The following is a 16,367-nucleotide window of genomic DNA, read 5'->3' on the forward strand; positions in this document are numbered from 1 at the left end:
CGCTGTGCCACCCAGGCGCCCCTGTTCATTAAATTTTTAATGTTATGATTTTTTAAAATTTAAATTTAATGTTAAATTAGCTAATCTACAGTACAATATGGGTTTCTGGAGAATTCAGTGATTCATCACTTACATGTAACACCCAGTACTCAGCACAAAAAAGTACCCTCCTTAAACGTCTTCATCCATCTATCCCATCTACCCTCCTTCCTCCATCAGCAATCAGTTTGTTTTCTATCATTGAGTCTCTTATGATTTATTTCCCTTTCCCCCTTTTTTCTGCCCCCCCTTCCCATACGTTCATCTGTTTTCTTAAATTCTGCATGATTGAGATCATAAGGTATTTCTTTCTCTGACTTATTTCACTTAGCATAATACTCTCTAGCTCCATCCACATTATTGCAAATGGCAAGATTTCATTCTTTTTGATGGCTGAGTAACATTCCATTGTATATATACCACATTAGTCAATGGACGTTTGGGCTCTCTCCATAGTTTGGTTATTGTTGATAATGCTGCTATAAACATCGGGGTGCACGTACCCCTTTGAATCTGTATTTTCATATCCTTTGGGTAAATACCTAGTACTGCAATTGCTGGGTCATAGGGCAGTTCAATTTTTAACTTTTGGAGGAACCTCCATACTATTTTCCAGAGTGGCTGTACTATTGGTGAAAGTTTGCATTCCCACCAACAATACAAGAGGGTTCTCCTTTTTCCACAGCCTCACCAACACCTATTGTTTCTTGTGTTAATTTTAGCCATTCTGACAGGTCTGAGGTGGTATCTCATGGTGGTTTTGATCTGTACTTCCCTGATGATGAGTGATGTTGAACATCTTCTCATGTGTCTGTTATCCATCTGGATGTCTTCTTTGGAAAAATGTCTGTTCATGTCTTCTGCCCATTTCTTGATTGGATTGTTCGTTCTTTGGGTGTTGAGTTTGATAAGCTCTTTATAGATTTTGGATACTATCACTTTATCTGATGTCATTTGCAAATATCTTCCCCCTTTCTGTAGGCTGCCTTTTAGTTTTGTTGATTGTTTCCTTCACAGTGCAGAAGCTTTTTATCTTGATGAAGCCCCAGAGTTCATTTTTTTTTAAAGATTTTTTTTAAATTTTTATTTATTTGACAGAGATAGAGACAGCCAGCAAGAGAGGGAACACAGGTAGGGGGAGTGGGAGAGGAAGAAGCAGGCTCATAGCGGAGGAGCCTGATGTGGGGCTCGATCCCATAACGCCGGGACCACGCCCTGAGCCGAAGGCAGATGCTTAACTGCTGTGCCACCCAGGCGCCCCCCCAGAGTTCATTTTTGCTTTTGTTTCCCTTGCCTCCGGCAACGTGTCTAGTAAGAAGTTGCTACAGCGGAGGTCAAAGAGGTTTCTGCCTGTGTTCTCTTCTAGGATTTTGATGGTGTCCTGTCTCACAGTTAGGTCTTTCATCCATTTTGAATTTATTTTTGTGTATGGTGTAAGAAAGTGGTCCAGTTTCTTTCTCTTGCATGTTGTCCAATTTTCCCAACACCATTGGTGAAGAGACCGTCTTTTTTTTCCCACTGGATAGTCTTTCCTGTCTTCTTGAAGATTAGTTGACCATATAGTTGTGGGTCCAATTCTGGATCCTCTATTCTGTTCCATTGATGTGTGTCTATTTTTGTACCAGTACCATACTGTCTTGATAACTACAGCTTTGTAATATAGCTTGAAATCTGGAATTGTAATGCTTCCAGTTTTTTCTTTTTCAGGATTGCTTTGGCTATTCGGGGTCTTTTGTGGTTCCATGCAAATTTTAGGATTGTTTGTTCTAGTTCTGTGAAGAATGCTGGTGCTATTTTGATAGGGATTGCATTAAATGTGTAGAGAGCTTTGGGTAGTATAGACATTTTAACAATGTTTGTTCTTCCAATCCATGAGCATGGAATGCTTTCACATTTCTTTGTATCCTCTTTAATTTTTTTCATAAGTGTTCTATAGTTTTCAGAGTACAGATCCTTTATCTCTTTAGTTAGGCTTATTTCTAGATATCTTATTGTTTTTGGTGCAATTGCAAATGGGATCAATGACTTGATTTCTTTTTCCCATGCTTCATTATTGGTATATAGAAATGCAACAGATTTTTGCACAATTGATTTCATATCCTGCAACTTTGCTGAATTCATGAATTAGTTTTAGCAATTTTTTGGTGGAGTCTTTCAGGTTTTCTACAAAGAGTATCATGTCATCTGCAAATAGTGGAAGTTTGACTTCTTCCTTGCTGATCTGGATGCCTTTTATTTCTTTTTGTTGTCTGACTGCTAGGCTAAGACTTCCAGTACTATGTTAAATAGTAATGGTGAGAGTGGGCATTCCTGTCTTGTTCCTGACTATATGAGAAAGGCTCTCACTTCTTCCCCATTGAGGATGATATTAGCTGTGGGTCTTCAGCACCTGGCCTTTATGATGTTGAGGTATGTTCCATCTATCCTTACTTTGTTGGGGGTTTTTATTAAGAAAGGATGCCGTATTTTGTCAAATGCTTTTTCTGCATCAATGTTATGATTTTTGAGATTTGTCCACGATGATACATGTAGATCCAGTTCATCCTTCACTGTGATACAGTATTCTGTAATTAATTTATCCATTCCTCCTTGGATAAGAACTTAGGTTGTTTCAACCTTTTCTAGTTTCTACACATTTTCAGTGTACATGCATAAATATTTATTTAAGGAATATACTTAGAAGTGAAATTTCGGGTCACTGAGACTACTCATCAACTTTACTAGATGTTGCCAATTTACACTCCAAAGTTGTTATACTAGTTTATATTTCTGCCAATAGTGAATAGGTTCCTGTTTCCTTAGTAGTTTCCCAAAATTTATTTATTATCCTCAGACTTATGAACTTTTGCCAGTCTGATAAATGTGAAAAGGTTTTTGTTTGTTTTGTTTTTTAAAGTAGGCTCCATGCCCAGCATGGAACCCGACACAGGGTTTGAGCTCATGACCGAGATCAAGATCTGAGCTGAGATCAAGAGTTGCTTAACCGACTGAGCCACACAGGTGCCCCAGTGTGAAAAGGGAAATGTGCATTTCCCTTATTACTAATGAGCCTGAGTATCTTTGAATGTTTGATGTCCATTTAGGTTTCTTTTTCAATGAACTTGTTGATTATATTCTTTGCCCATGTTTCTACTGGATGTTTGTCTTTTTATTTTTGATAAAGAAACGTGGTAAATCATAAGAGGTCTTTAAAAATTCTGGGCCAATACTCTGTTGGTTAGATATGTTGGAACTACTTTCTATTAGCCTCTGGCTTGTCTTTTAATTTTTGTATTTTACATAGCTTTATATTTTAAAGTACTAAAAGTTATCATATTTGTCAATGCTTCCAAAATATTTTTAGAAAAGTTCTTCCCACACCCATAAAGGTATATACTCCTATAGTAATAATAGTAACAGTAATTATATTTATATAGTGCTTATTATATGGCATGCCATATTTTAAGTATTTCATATATATATTATTATCATTTTTTTTGAGTACAGTTGACATAGGATGTTACACTAGTTTCAGGAGTACAACACAGTGATTCAACAACTCTATACATTCTGCTATGCTCACTGCAAGTGTAGCTACTATCTGTCACCATGCAATGCTACTGTAATACCATTGACTATATTCCCCATGCCTGTGACTTTTATTCCTGTGACTTAGTCATTTCATAACTGAAAGCCTATTATCTCCCACTCACCCTCACCCATTTTGCCCATCCCCCCCTCCCCCAGGCAATCATCTGTTTGTTCATTGTATTTATGGGTCTGATTCTGCTGTTTGTTTATTCATTTATTTGTTTTTTAGATTCCACATATAAGTGAAATCATCCTGTATTTGTCTTTCTCTGTCTCACTAATTTCATGTAGCATAATACCCTCTAGGTCCACTCATGTTGTTACAAATGGCAAGATTTCATTCTTTTTTATGGCTGAGTAATACTTCTGTGTGTGTGTGTGTGTGTGTGTGTGTGTGTGTATGTGTGTGTGTATACCACATCTTCTTTATCCATTCACTTTTGGTGGGAATGTAAATTGGTACAGTGACTGTGAAAAACAGTATGGAGTCTCCTCAAAAAATTAAAAATAGAAAAGGCCATATGATCCAAAAATTTTACTCCTGGGTATTTACCCAAAGAAAATGAAAACACTAATTCAAAAAGACATATGCACTCCCATGTTTATTGCAGCATTATTTACAATAGCCAAGATATGGAACCAGCCCAAGTATCCATCGATAAATATTTATATATATTATTCATTAATCTTCATAATAATAGCACCTACTTTGTAGCACTGTTATCTCTGCTTTGCCCATGCAGAAACTGAGTCATAAGAGGGCTTCTCCTAAAAGTTTTAAAGTTTTGCTTTTTACTTTTGGGTATTTAACCATTCTGGAATTTTATTTTTTTATATGGCATAAGCTAGGATCTAATTATAGTTTTTCTCATACAATTAACAAATTGCCTCATATTATTTATCAAATGGGCCAACCTTTCCCCACTGATTTATGCTGCTTTCCTGTCTTATACCAAAATCTGACTTATACATGAGTCCATTTTATAGTCTGTTCTATTGGATATTTCCCTACATCAATACTGTATTGATTTAATTATGATGGTATGGATTTTGGTACAGTGATTTTTCTGTTCAACTTCTACTTTTTGAAAATTGTCTAGAGTAGTTTTGGCCTTCTGACTTTTAGGACTACTTTGTAAAGTTGTACATAGTATTCTTTGAAATGCATCATATGTCCTTTTTAAAGTATGCAAACATTTCTGCTGAGTCTCCCCCACCCATAACCAGTGCAAATAAATTAGATTAATTTCCTTTGCAGTGAAAGAGAGAATGATACAATATTAGAATATAAAAAAGAGGGGTGCCTCGGTGGCTTAGTTGGCTAAGTGTCTGCCTTCAGCTCAGGTCACAATCTCAGGGTCCTGGGATAGAGCCCTGCATCAGGCTCCCTGCTCAGCGGGGACTCTGCTTCTCCCTCTGCCCCTCCCCCTTCTCATGCTCTCTCTCTCTCTCACTCAAATAAATAAATAAAATCTTAAAAAAAAAAAAAAGAATGTAGAAAAGAAATCTACCACCTCAATATCCTTTAACAGAGGATCAGTCAAAAAAATTATGGTATATCTATAATACTGGAGGAGTAAGATGATGCCAGTAAAAAAAAAAAAAAAAAGAAAAAGAGGTCTAAGTTACTAATATAAAACAGATCTCTAAGATATTGTTAAGTGAAAAATCAATATACAGAACCACTTGTATATGTTAACTTGGGTGAGAAAAGAAATGTAATACATGTATATTCATATTTGTTTGTATATGTGTAAAGAAGCTCTGGTAGGATATATAAGAAATTATTAACAGTGGTGCCCTGTTATGTACTGGCAGGGGTAGGAACGGAAATGGGTAAATAGGGCCAGAGGTCTGAGGAGTTCTTTCACTGCATGTCTTTTTATATTTTTTGGTTTACAAACCATATGAATATCACTTATTTTTAAAAATTAAATATTCTAACTCTCCTCCCTGAATCGTTTTTTAAAAAGTAGTATCTCCTTAAGGTTAAAAAAAAAAAGACGACGACAAGTCATCTATCTTTATCATATGCTTCTTTGTTCAAGGAAGGGGTCAGTGAAACAATTGGAAATGCAATACGAAGTATCCCAAGTTGTCTTTACAAGCCGAACATTTTAGGAAAAAGAAAACTATAGTCTGAGAATCAACCTGGGGCTCAGAAATTCTTACAGGATCAATTTGGGTACCAGAGTAGAGGAAATCAACCCAAAAAACTAGATGAAGAAATTTTAAAAAACCGATTAAAAAACTAAATGTATTTATATAAATTTTAAATTAAAATCTAGATAAAGGCAGTGTTGGAGCTGGCTCTCAGTGGCTTTGGAACGTCAACTGTGCATCCCTTTCTCCAACTCCACAGTAATCCTATCCGCCTCAGCACCTGAGAATCATTGGTTAAATCTGCCAGTATAGCCCTGGATAAAGGTGACTTTAGGATACATTAAAGTTCAAAATATACAATCAGAGAATCCAGAATCTGCGGTATGTTAGATAATTTTATGTAAATGCAACAATGTTTGGGGAACACCTTTAAAGCAGAGGGCATCTTCTAACAAGAATGGGTCAAATACAGTTTTTACAGTCAGATCTTGGATAAGCCTACTATTACCTTTTCAGATTTCCCTTATACACGTTGAAATTAAATTACTACTGGAAATAAAGGACATAAGTTGTCATTCATGATATGGAGAATGGGTGCTTTTCAACTTACTATTGTGTATTCTCACATTTGTTATTTGCTATATCTGCTCAAACTCTTTTAAATTAATAACTTGAAAACCTAGTAAAGAAAGAAGATTACTTTTGTAATCTGTAAAAAGATGTTATATAAAAGCATAGAAAAAAATATAATATATTCACACTGCCTGGCCCACATATAGCAGTGACCCATTAAATAATAGCAGGATGAATGAATTAACAATCATAGTCAGGAGTAATTCTCAAATGTACAATAAAAACAACTCTTTCACTCACCCAATTCAATACACGTGATTCCAAGTGACCAAATATCAACTTTCCCATCATACTGTCCTTCATCCATAGCTAAGATCACCTCTGGAGCCATCCTGCCAAACGTAATGTACAACATTCGAGTTGCAAATTAAAAACAAAGTTCATCTAATGAAGTGATTTGGTAAAATAGCTGTTTAGGTACAGTGTAAAATTTTGTCTGATAAAGATATTATTTCTTTACACAAGTAATTTGGAAAAACACTGTTCAAAATAAAAATATTATACTCAAGGAGCTACATGAAACAACACATTATTTTCAATAACTCCTGGTTCCACCATTACCCATCAGTTTTACCGTGGCTAAATTACTTAACCTCTCTGTATATCAGTTTTTCCATCTGTAATGTGGAGAGAATTCTAGTAGCTACCTCAGAGAAATGTGTAAAGGATTAATATGTATGAAATACTTAAATAACAATAGACAACATGAAAAATACTTATGGAACTATTTAAAGCAATATAATTAGATATTTCAAAGATATTACAACTTAAAAAATAAACAAACAGGCTATGGTAATGGATATTGTTTGTCCAGAATGGATTTCCATAGGAGGGCAGGGGCCTTATCAGTTTAATATGGTTTTTTAATATGCTTCGTAAATGCTATTTGATGATCACTGACAAAAAGGAAATTCAAATAGTAGCTGATTTTTTTAGTAGGTAAGTAATTATCTAGGAATATAAGTAGTTGTCCAAGGTACAATGAAATTCCAGTTTATCTATGAAAGGAAGGAAAGGCATTTTGAATAGATGGGGTGAAATTTTCAGTCAGAGTGAAAAACTAAGAAAAGTCTCAGAGAACTCAAAAAAAAAAAAAAAAAAAAAGAACCTGGATTTCTTTCATTGAAAGGTAATATTTATGCTTGTTGACTACTGAGAGAAGGTTACAGAAACTACCTTGTCCTTTCCTGGAGATTCTGCCTCAAGAGAAAGTTTCAGAAGAAACTTCAAATGAAATCTAAAACCTGAGCTTGGTCAGTGAGTTGATAATCCTGCTCAATTTACACACAGTGACATCAGCCATATTTGAACAGTTTAAAGTCACTGGAAATTTTATACTAAGTCAGTGTTTCTTTTTTTGCCAGTGGGTTTTCTATCCTTTAATGAAATCTCATTTGAGGCACATGGTGAGATACTGTCAAAACAAAACAAAACAAAACAAAACAAAACAAAACAAAACAAAAGCAATGCTTTGAGCCCATCTTGTTCATGTATGCATATTTTAAAATTCTAGTTTTTAAATTCTACATACCAGTAAGGTGTGCCCACAAAGGAGTTGGCAGGAGAAGCCATTGAGGCAGATCCGAAATCAGCTAGTTTCACCTGACCTGGCTCTGTTAGAAGAATATTTCCTGCTTTAATATCCCTGTAGGAAAAAATAAGAGGGTTAGAAAATTACTTTTCAACTTTGATTATGGAATAGGTCAGAGCATGCAATTAATAAGACAAAAAGTTTATTAAAAAAAATCCTTGCTCAGATAGCCAGAAGGGGATTTAGTAATTACGGCATGTTATAAGGGGGCCCAGATTCCTGGGTGTACTTACAGGTAGGTCAAAGTAATTACTAAAAGGTAGAGCTTTCTTTAGAGGGAAGGAATGCAACAAGAAAAAAGGCAGACAGACGTGACCGACAAGGAAACCTATTCAGTTGCTACACTTAAAAAAGCATATTCTCAGATGCTAAATCCAGTCATTAAAAGTATCCCTTATGCTGGGAAAACTGGTGACATTTGTAACTGCCTTTTTTTTCTTTCCCAAATTACATAACATTTTTGGAGTCCAAACAAACCTTCAATAACTGTATTATCTACCTACCAATAAACCTCAACTACACACATACCTTTTCTTTCTTGCCTTTGACCCTTTCTCTCTGCCTTAATTGTAACTGCAACTCTAAGGCATTTGAGGGTACATGTTATATAGAAGGTGTTATTTTAAAAATAACACTGTACAATAAAAAGAAGACCCTGAAAGATCAAAACAAACAAGGATTAGGGATTAGGAAATTGCATTTCTATTGTATTACTACAAAGAATCGAAAGTGGTTACTACTAAAGCTATTAGATATTTTATGCAGCAGAAAGTTTTTAAAATATTACTTAAAAATATTTATTGTTGAGGATGACAATTTAGAATGAAAAGATGTGGATGTATTCTTGATTTTCTTCAAAAAAAGCATGAGGTGTAATGACTATTAGGAACCAAGACTTATAAATTGATGGGCCATGGAAAGACAAAGCAGAGAGAATGAGGAAAACTTAAGTTGAAAATGAGAAGGTTCAAATGTTTCCAAAACAATGTCTCCAAAACTCTTGAAAATTCAGTTTCTTTATTCAAGATGACATTAGGCACTAGCAGAGAGAACTAAAAAAAACCATTTATTTATCTAACAACAGAATAGTATCTCTCCTCTATTACCTTCGATTAGAACACTGACTTGTCAAGTCAAAATAATAAATCTGAGACACTGTATTTATTTTTAAATAGGGAGCACACTTTAAAAGCTTTGTTTTTTCAACTTCTTTTAAATCCTAAAGAAGATAAAGCATAATATAGAATATAAAACATTAAATTACTGTGCAGATTGTGTTAACAAAGGCACAAAAAAATGAACCATGGCTTCAAACAGGAACCGGCAAAATCATACATAAACAAGTTGGCATTCGGTAATGACATTTTGGTATCAAGAAAAGTACTATAAAAATTTTTTTTGTCAAACCCATAGACATTATGGTTAAATCCATTTTATCAACATTTATTGGATATGGTTAGGTTCATTCTGTGTCTTTATAAATAAGCCAAATTCATGGCAGGAATTTTGGTCTGCCTATCTTGAGGAAGTTCTGCTTTTGTCGAACTAGTGACTGCTAATGGCTACTCGAGGACGATTAAAACAGAAGCAAAAGGGGAACCAATGATGTAATAGTTTCATTTCTTCCTAGTGAATGTCAAAAGTTTTTTCTTTTGTTTTTGAGCCATCTGAGATCCTTTATATCTACCCCTTATTGCACTACTTCTGCCACCAGTCATGAAAGTAACTGTACTAGAAGTTCTTTACTGACAGAAGGAAGAATCAGGAACAACATCTTTATTTAGGAGAAGTTAGCGTATAGGAAGTAGATAGCAGGGAGGGCAGTGGAATTGTAGTAGAGAAAATAAAAGGTAGAGGAAAGCCTTGGATTAGGAGTTAGGAAATCTGAGCCTCAATCTTTATTATGTAAAACCTGTGAAATGATTGGCAATTATTTAAATCTTTCAGAGCCCCAGTTTCTTCACCTGCCAAGATAAATACAATAATATCTTCCTAAATATCTATGTGGACTATAGAAATGCACAATATTTTAAAGTGATGAAATAGCACATATTTATATAAGATTGACTTGTTATTTGCAACAGGAAGAAGGAGAAGAAACTCAGCTAGGAAATAAATATATGCAAGGAAGGCTAATTTTCTTTTCTTCTTGGACTTGTATCAAAAGGCTGCTGGGCTCTTCCTCAAATTTTCCTGCAACATCCTGCCTAGAGAACAGTTACCTATAGAACAGAGGTGATGCAAGTGTTTGTGTACATCTGGGACAGACCAAGAGACAGAATTCTGTCTAAATTCAGACAACTTTTCTTCTTACATCCAGCAGCAGCAATCTCTTTGCTTCCTATAAATCCACAGGCACCCTAAAAAGTGTGGCATGCACTGATTTTCAAGATTCCTTGGATAGTCCTGTAACTGACATGTAACTCGTCTCCAATCTTACCTGTGAATCAGTGCATGAGAATGCAGGTAGGCCAGCCCCTGCAAGGCACCGTGAGTAATGGCAGCAATTTCCACTTCTTGAAGTGGTTTTTTGTGAACTGAGGAAGGAAAAAAAAATTCAGAAATAGTATTCAGTTGCATTCTTCTTCTTAATATCTTATAGTTATACCAAACTGAATTACATACTCTCAAACGACAATTTGGGAACACAATCACCATATTTCCTACATAATTGCAATAAATAATCAGATAACAGGAAACTCAAGTACAAAAACAAACAAACAAACTCCTTAAAACAAAATAAAACAAAGCCTGATAGTCACTGTAATGACTCGTTAATTGACTTGTCAGTTGCAAGTCAAAGCCACCACTGATTCCAATTGGCCAGGTCCAAATTTACCAGTCCTTTCTGACATTTTAAATGCCTAGAATGTTTTAGGTTGTATTATTCTCCTCTCCACAGAGCATCTATAATTACCTCTTCTAACTACAGGTTTTCTTATTTGTGCAAGCAGCTAATAAGCAATTTCTATTCAGAGATCAAGGATGATATAAGAAAGTTTTTTTTAATGTAAATTTATAACCCAGTCTCTGATTATAATAGGATTTGCAGAAGAGAACTCAGTCAAGATATTTGAAAGAGTTAAATATCAATATAATTTGACACCATCTACCTCTCTCTCATGCATACATACGAATTTGACGTTTTTGGCTACATACATTAGATCACATTAGCTGAACATTTTAGTAAGTACCTGCCCTGGATGGGCATTGCACTGAACAGCAGGAGGGCTGCTAATCATTCCTGAGACACTTTTAGCCACTGCAGAGATAAAGTTCTCACAGCTCATCCACACAACCCTCAGGTCTGAGTCAGCATCCATTTGCTTTGCCCAAACTGCACTTTAATATAGGAGTAGATACTATTCTGGTCAAAGCAGAACAAAAGGAGGGGATAGTGCTTTTATTCTTACCTTCTAACAAATCAGAGGCTGAGCCTAAGCAATATTCCATCACCAACTGTAATAGATTAAAATAATAACCAGAATAATTACAGTTAATAAGAAACTGCTAAAACCAACCAACTAACCAAGGAATTAAGAATGCTGGGAGAGTAAGTATTCTTTTTTCTTTCTTTTAAAGATTTTATTTATTTACTTGAAAGAGAGAGAGAGCATAAGCGGGGGGAAGGGCAGAGGAAGAGGGAGAAACAGACCCTCTGCTGAGAAGAGACTCGATCCCAGGACCCTGGAATCATGACCTGAGCCGAAGGCAGCCACTTAACCAACTCAGCCACCCAGGTGTCCCATATGTCATATATTATTATGTATAATGAGTTATATATTTACATCTAAACTATTAAAATTTGTTATATATTTATATATGTAATTAAATAAATAACTATATATGTTAAAATTATTCCAATACCAGAATAATTTAAAACATAAGAAATATATAAGTTTAAAGTTCTGAAATTTTGTTATAGTTTTCTGCTTGACATTAAAATAAACAGATTCAGAAACATTAATTTTATTTACTTATTAATAGGAGTACAATTGATGTACAATATTATGTTGACTTCAGGTATACTTCATAGTGACTCAACAATTATCCATTATAAAATGCTCACCACCCTAAGTGTGGTTACCACCTGTCACCATACGAAGTTATTACAATATTACTGACTATATCCCTATGCTGTACTTTTCATCTTCGTTATTTTATAACTGGAAGTTTGTACCTCTTATTCCCCTTTACCTGTTTCACCCATTCCTCTATCCCTGTCCCATCTGGCCACTAACAGTTTGTTCTCTGTGTTCAGGAGTCTGTTCCTGGTTTTTTGCTTGTTCGTTTGTTTTTTTAGATTCCACATATAAGCGAAATCATATGGTATTTGTCTTTCTCTGTCCAATTTATTTCACTTAGCATAATACCCTCTAGGTCCATCCATATTGTCACAAATGGCAAGATTTCATTCTTTTTTATGGCTGAATATTCCATTGTATACGTACACCACATCTTCATCCATTCATCTATCAATATCACTTAGGATGCTTCCATACTTGACTATTGTAAATATGCTGCAATAAACACAGGGGTACATATATCTTTTCAAACGTGCCTTTTTGTTTTCTTTGTGTAAATACCAAGTAGTAGAACTACTAGATCATATGGTACTTCTATTCTTGATTTTTTGAGGAAACTCCATACTGTTTTCCACAGCAGCTGCACCAATTTACATTCCCACCAACAATGCGCAAGGATTCCCTTTTCTCTACATCCACACCAGCAGTTGTTTTTTCTTGTCTTTTTGATAGTAGACATTCTAACTGGTGTGAGGTATAATTTTACTTCTTATTGTGAAATGAGAGCAATATTATAATGAACATTAGCCTTTTATGGGCACTACTTTTTTTTCTGCTTTGAGGTATAATGACAAACACTGTTTCTTTTCTTTTTTTTTTTTTTTTTTAAGATTTTATCTATTCTACAGAGATGGAGACAGCCAGCGAGAGAGGGAACACAAGCAGGGGGAGTGGGAGAGGAAGAAGCAGGCTCACAGCAGAAGAGCCTGACGTGGGGCTTGATCCCATAATGCCGGGATCACGCCCTGAGCCGAAGGCAGACGCTTAACCGCTGTGCCACCCAGGCACCCCTCTTTTTTTTTTTTTTTTAATAAAGACTTTATATATTTATTTGAGAGAGAGAGAGAGAGACAGAAATAGCAAGAGCAGGGAGGAGAGAGAGAAGCAGGCTCCCTGATGATCAGGGAGCCCGATGCAGGGCTTGGTCCCAGGACCTTATGATCAAGACCTGAGCCAAAGGCAGAAGCCCAACTGACTGAGCCACCCAGGCACCCCTGACAAACACTGTTTCTTTAACCATTTTGATGGAAATGTTTCTTAAAAAACTAAGTAAATTAATATGCACATATAACTTCCTTTAGCTGAGTATATGGAATATGAACATAGAAATTTAAAACCGAATGGAGAGAATATGTTTACAGTTATGGTTGCATTTTAAAAAATTTTTATGTTAATGTATATATATATATATATATATTTTTTAAAGATTTTATTTATTTATGTGACAGAGAGACAGCCAGTGAGAGAGGGAACACAGCAGGGGAGAGGGAGAGGAAGAAGCAGGCTCCCAGTGGAGGAGCCTGATGTGGGACTTGAAATGCCAGGATCACGCCCTGAGCCCAAGGCAGACGCTTAAGGACTGTGCTACCCAGGCGCCCCTATGTTAATGTATATTTTTATCATGTATATTCGTTTCCTTATTATTCCATAGCACAAGGACACCTCAGCTGTGGCTGGTTGTTTGCTCTTCACACTAAACAGCTCTAGTTGCTCTACTTTTTTTTTTTTAGGATTTATTTATTTATTTGAGAGACAGAGAGAGACTGAGCCAGCGTGGGGAGGGGGAGTGGCAGAGGGAGAGGGTGAGGTAAACTCAAGCCGAATCTGTGCTAAGTGCAGAGCCCAATGTGGGGCTCAATCTCAGGACCCGAGATCATGACCTGAGTCGACATCGAGAGTCGGACTTTCCGCTGACTGTGCTACCCAGGTGCCCCTCTACTTCTAAATTATAGGTCTGCTTTCTAACTTCCCTGATTTCTTCCTTCTGGTCAAATTAGTCTTGTGGCTGTTTGTATGTATGCCTCCAGCCTATCAAATCTGTTGTGGACAGAGACCCATTAACCAAGCTTGTTAGCATTCTACGTAATCTAAGAGCAAATAGGCTTTAAATAAGAGCCCAGAGGATTTTCTGAAGACTCCAAAAGCATGGTATTTAGCACTTGATTTTGTAACACTCATCCTGCATGCTTAAAATCCCTTTCTTGACTCCTTTACGATGGCTGAGACTGCCAGAGAACTGATTTCCAGATAATGAGATACTCCTCTAATTAATTTCTTCTGCTCAGAACAGAAGTAATGACTATAGATATCTTAAAAACTGCTTGAAAAGAAGTATTTATGTTCAAGTATATTGTTTGATAGTCTATCTGGGAACAAAAATTCCATTTCCTAACTGGAGATGACATACAGGAAAGTACTTATACACGGTAAATTCTCAATAAATGAATCTCAATAAATGATAGTTAGATTGGACTTTAAATTGGAGTGTAAGGGGGAGCCTGGCTCAGCCGTTAAGCATTTGCCTTCGGCTCAGGGCCTGATCCCAGGGTCCTGGGATCAAGGGCCGCATCGGGCTCCCTGCTCCACTGGGAGCCTGCTTCTTCCTCTCCCACTCCCCCTGCTTGTGTTCCCTCTCTCGCTGGCTATCTCTCTCTCTGTCAAATAAATTAATAAATAAAATCTTTTTAAAAAAATAAATAAATTGGAGTGTAAGTTCTGATAAAGTACAAATACAGCATTTTCATGTACTAAACAGTACTTAAGGTGTTAATCTAAAAACAGAAACACAATCATGTAAAAATATACTAAAAAGATAAGAGTGGAACAGAAGACTTTATTGAGGGGGTGTTGGGAGCAGAGGGAGAGGTAGAGCGAGAATCCCAAGCAGGCTTCACACCCAGCGCAGAGTATGATGCAGGGCTTGTTCTCACAACCCTGAGATCACAACCTGAGCCAAAATCAAGAGTTGGGCACTTACCCAACTGAGCCACCCCGGTACCCAAGACTGTATTCATTTTAATCACATGCTAAGCCCTGTCTGATAAAACTTAGACCATGATGGTAATACCAAGCATAATCCCAAATTTGAGGGGAATTGGAGTGGGGGATGAGAAATGACAACAACAAAAATTCTTCTGCCTTTTACTTTTGCAAATAAATCATTATAAAATGGTACTAACTTTTCACTATCTGTTTGTTGATTGTTTATAGAATAAAATTTCCCACAGGCTAGATATAATATTTAATCTTATAGAATGTATACCATATGGCACACTCTGAGTTATTAACAAATGTTAAATACTGATAACAAAAGTCAAATGGGACAGAAATGGGACTGATAATGTCACAGATCAAAGAGATAACAGAAAAAATAGAAAAAAATTTTAATTGGAAATAAATGATAATATAGGTCCTTTGACTTACCCAAGCAGTGTGCTCTTTCAAGTAACAACCTTTATACTCAATGGTATTAGGATGCTTTAATTGTTGTAAAAATTTGACTTCCTTGAGAATATCTTGCCATTTCTATTGAAGTCATAAAGAAAATGGTATAATTTTAGGCTGGAAATAGTATTTTATTATCAAGTATACATATATGATATTCTTTTCATTATTTTAAATGGACAAAGTGAAAGTTTACGAAATGAAGCTGTTTAAACTTGTGTTACTTCTTTAATTTTAGTACATGTAAATAAATTATCAGATATATTATAATAAATCTATTATACTAACTTATGCTCCATTCCACAAATTAGTTGAAGTAGAATATTAAGAATATTTATTATACACTCCATAGAAAGGAATAAAAAAAAAAACTATGATAAATGTTTAAAGAACTTTGTTTCTGCTATCAATTTCATACTAACTGGTTTATGTCAGTTTAGGTATACAACTGTCTTTAACATACCTCATGTGTCTGCTTCCCACTGTAGGACATTTTCTTAACTGCCACCACCTCATTGGTGTGAGCATTTGTGGCCTGTGTTGAGACAGCAGCAGAAAAAAAAAAAAACAAAAACAGAATGACGTTTCAGCCACTTGAACTTAAGTATTCAACTAGAGACTTTAAATAACATTCTCACACTTCATTATCACAGTTTAAAGATGCTGCAACTTCTGACAGACCGGATAGACATTTCCACCCCACTGTAAAGTACAGCTTCTTTTGATCCCTATTCATATACATGCAAAGACCATAATATTAAAAAGGATTAGGGTTTAAAAAAATATATACAATCAAACAAAAACAAGTCAAATTTCCAAAACGTCCATACTGGCTTCACCATGTAAAATGTCCATCGATGGAGAACCAGTTAGATAATGTGGTACAATCATATGATGAAATA

At 35.6% G+C, this 16,367-nt stretch overlaps 1 protein-coding gene across 5 annotated transcripts in view; it reads right to left on the bottom strand.

Annotated features, from left to right (window-relative positions):
* The window catches only part of TAOK3 (TAO kinase 3), a 183,189-nt gene that overhangs the window by 66,190 nt on the left and 100,632 nt on the right, over window positions 1-16,367 (bottom strand). For 4 of the 5 annotated variants that reach the window (XM_034637788.1, XM_002919675.4, XM_034637786.1 and 1 more), the window contains 6 exons: window positions 15,929-16,000; window positions 15,445-15,546; window positions 11,350-11,395; window positions 10,377-10,473; window positions 7,877-7,990; window positions 6,586-6,677 (listed from right to left, as the gene is read on the bottom strand). In XM_034637788.1, the coding sequence (XP_034493679.1) occupies window positions 6,586-6,677; window positions 7,877-7,990; window positions 10,377-10,473; window positions 11,350-11,395; window positions 15,445-15,546; window positions 15,929-16,000 (523 nt within the window). Of the gene's footprint in view, window positions 1-6,585; window positions 6,678-7,876; window positions 7,991-10,376; window positions 10,474-11,349; window positions 11,396-15,444; window positions 15,547-15,928; window positions 16,001-16,367 lie in introns of those variants that run through there. The other variant, XM_034637789.1, reaches the window with a different exon arrangement.

This window comes from Ailuropoda melanoleuca, chromosome 12 (assembly GCF_002007445.2).
Source record: "Ailuropoda melanoleuca isolate Jingjing chromosome 12, ASM200744v2, whole genome shotgun sequence".
Lineage (NCBI taxonomy): Eukaryota > Metazoa > Chordata > Mammalia > Carnivora > Ursidae > Ailuropoda > Ailuropoda melanoleuca.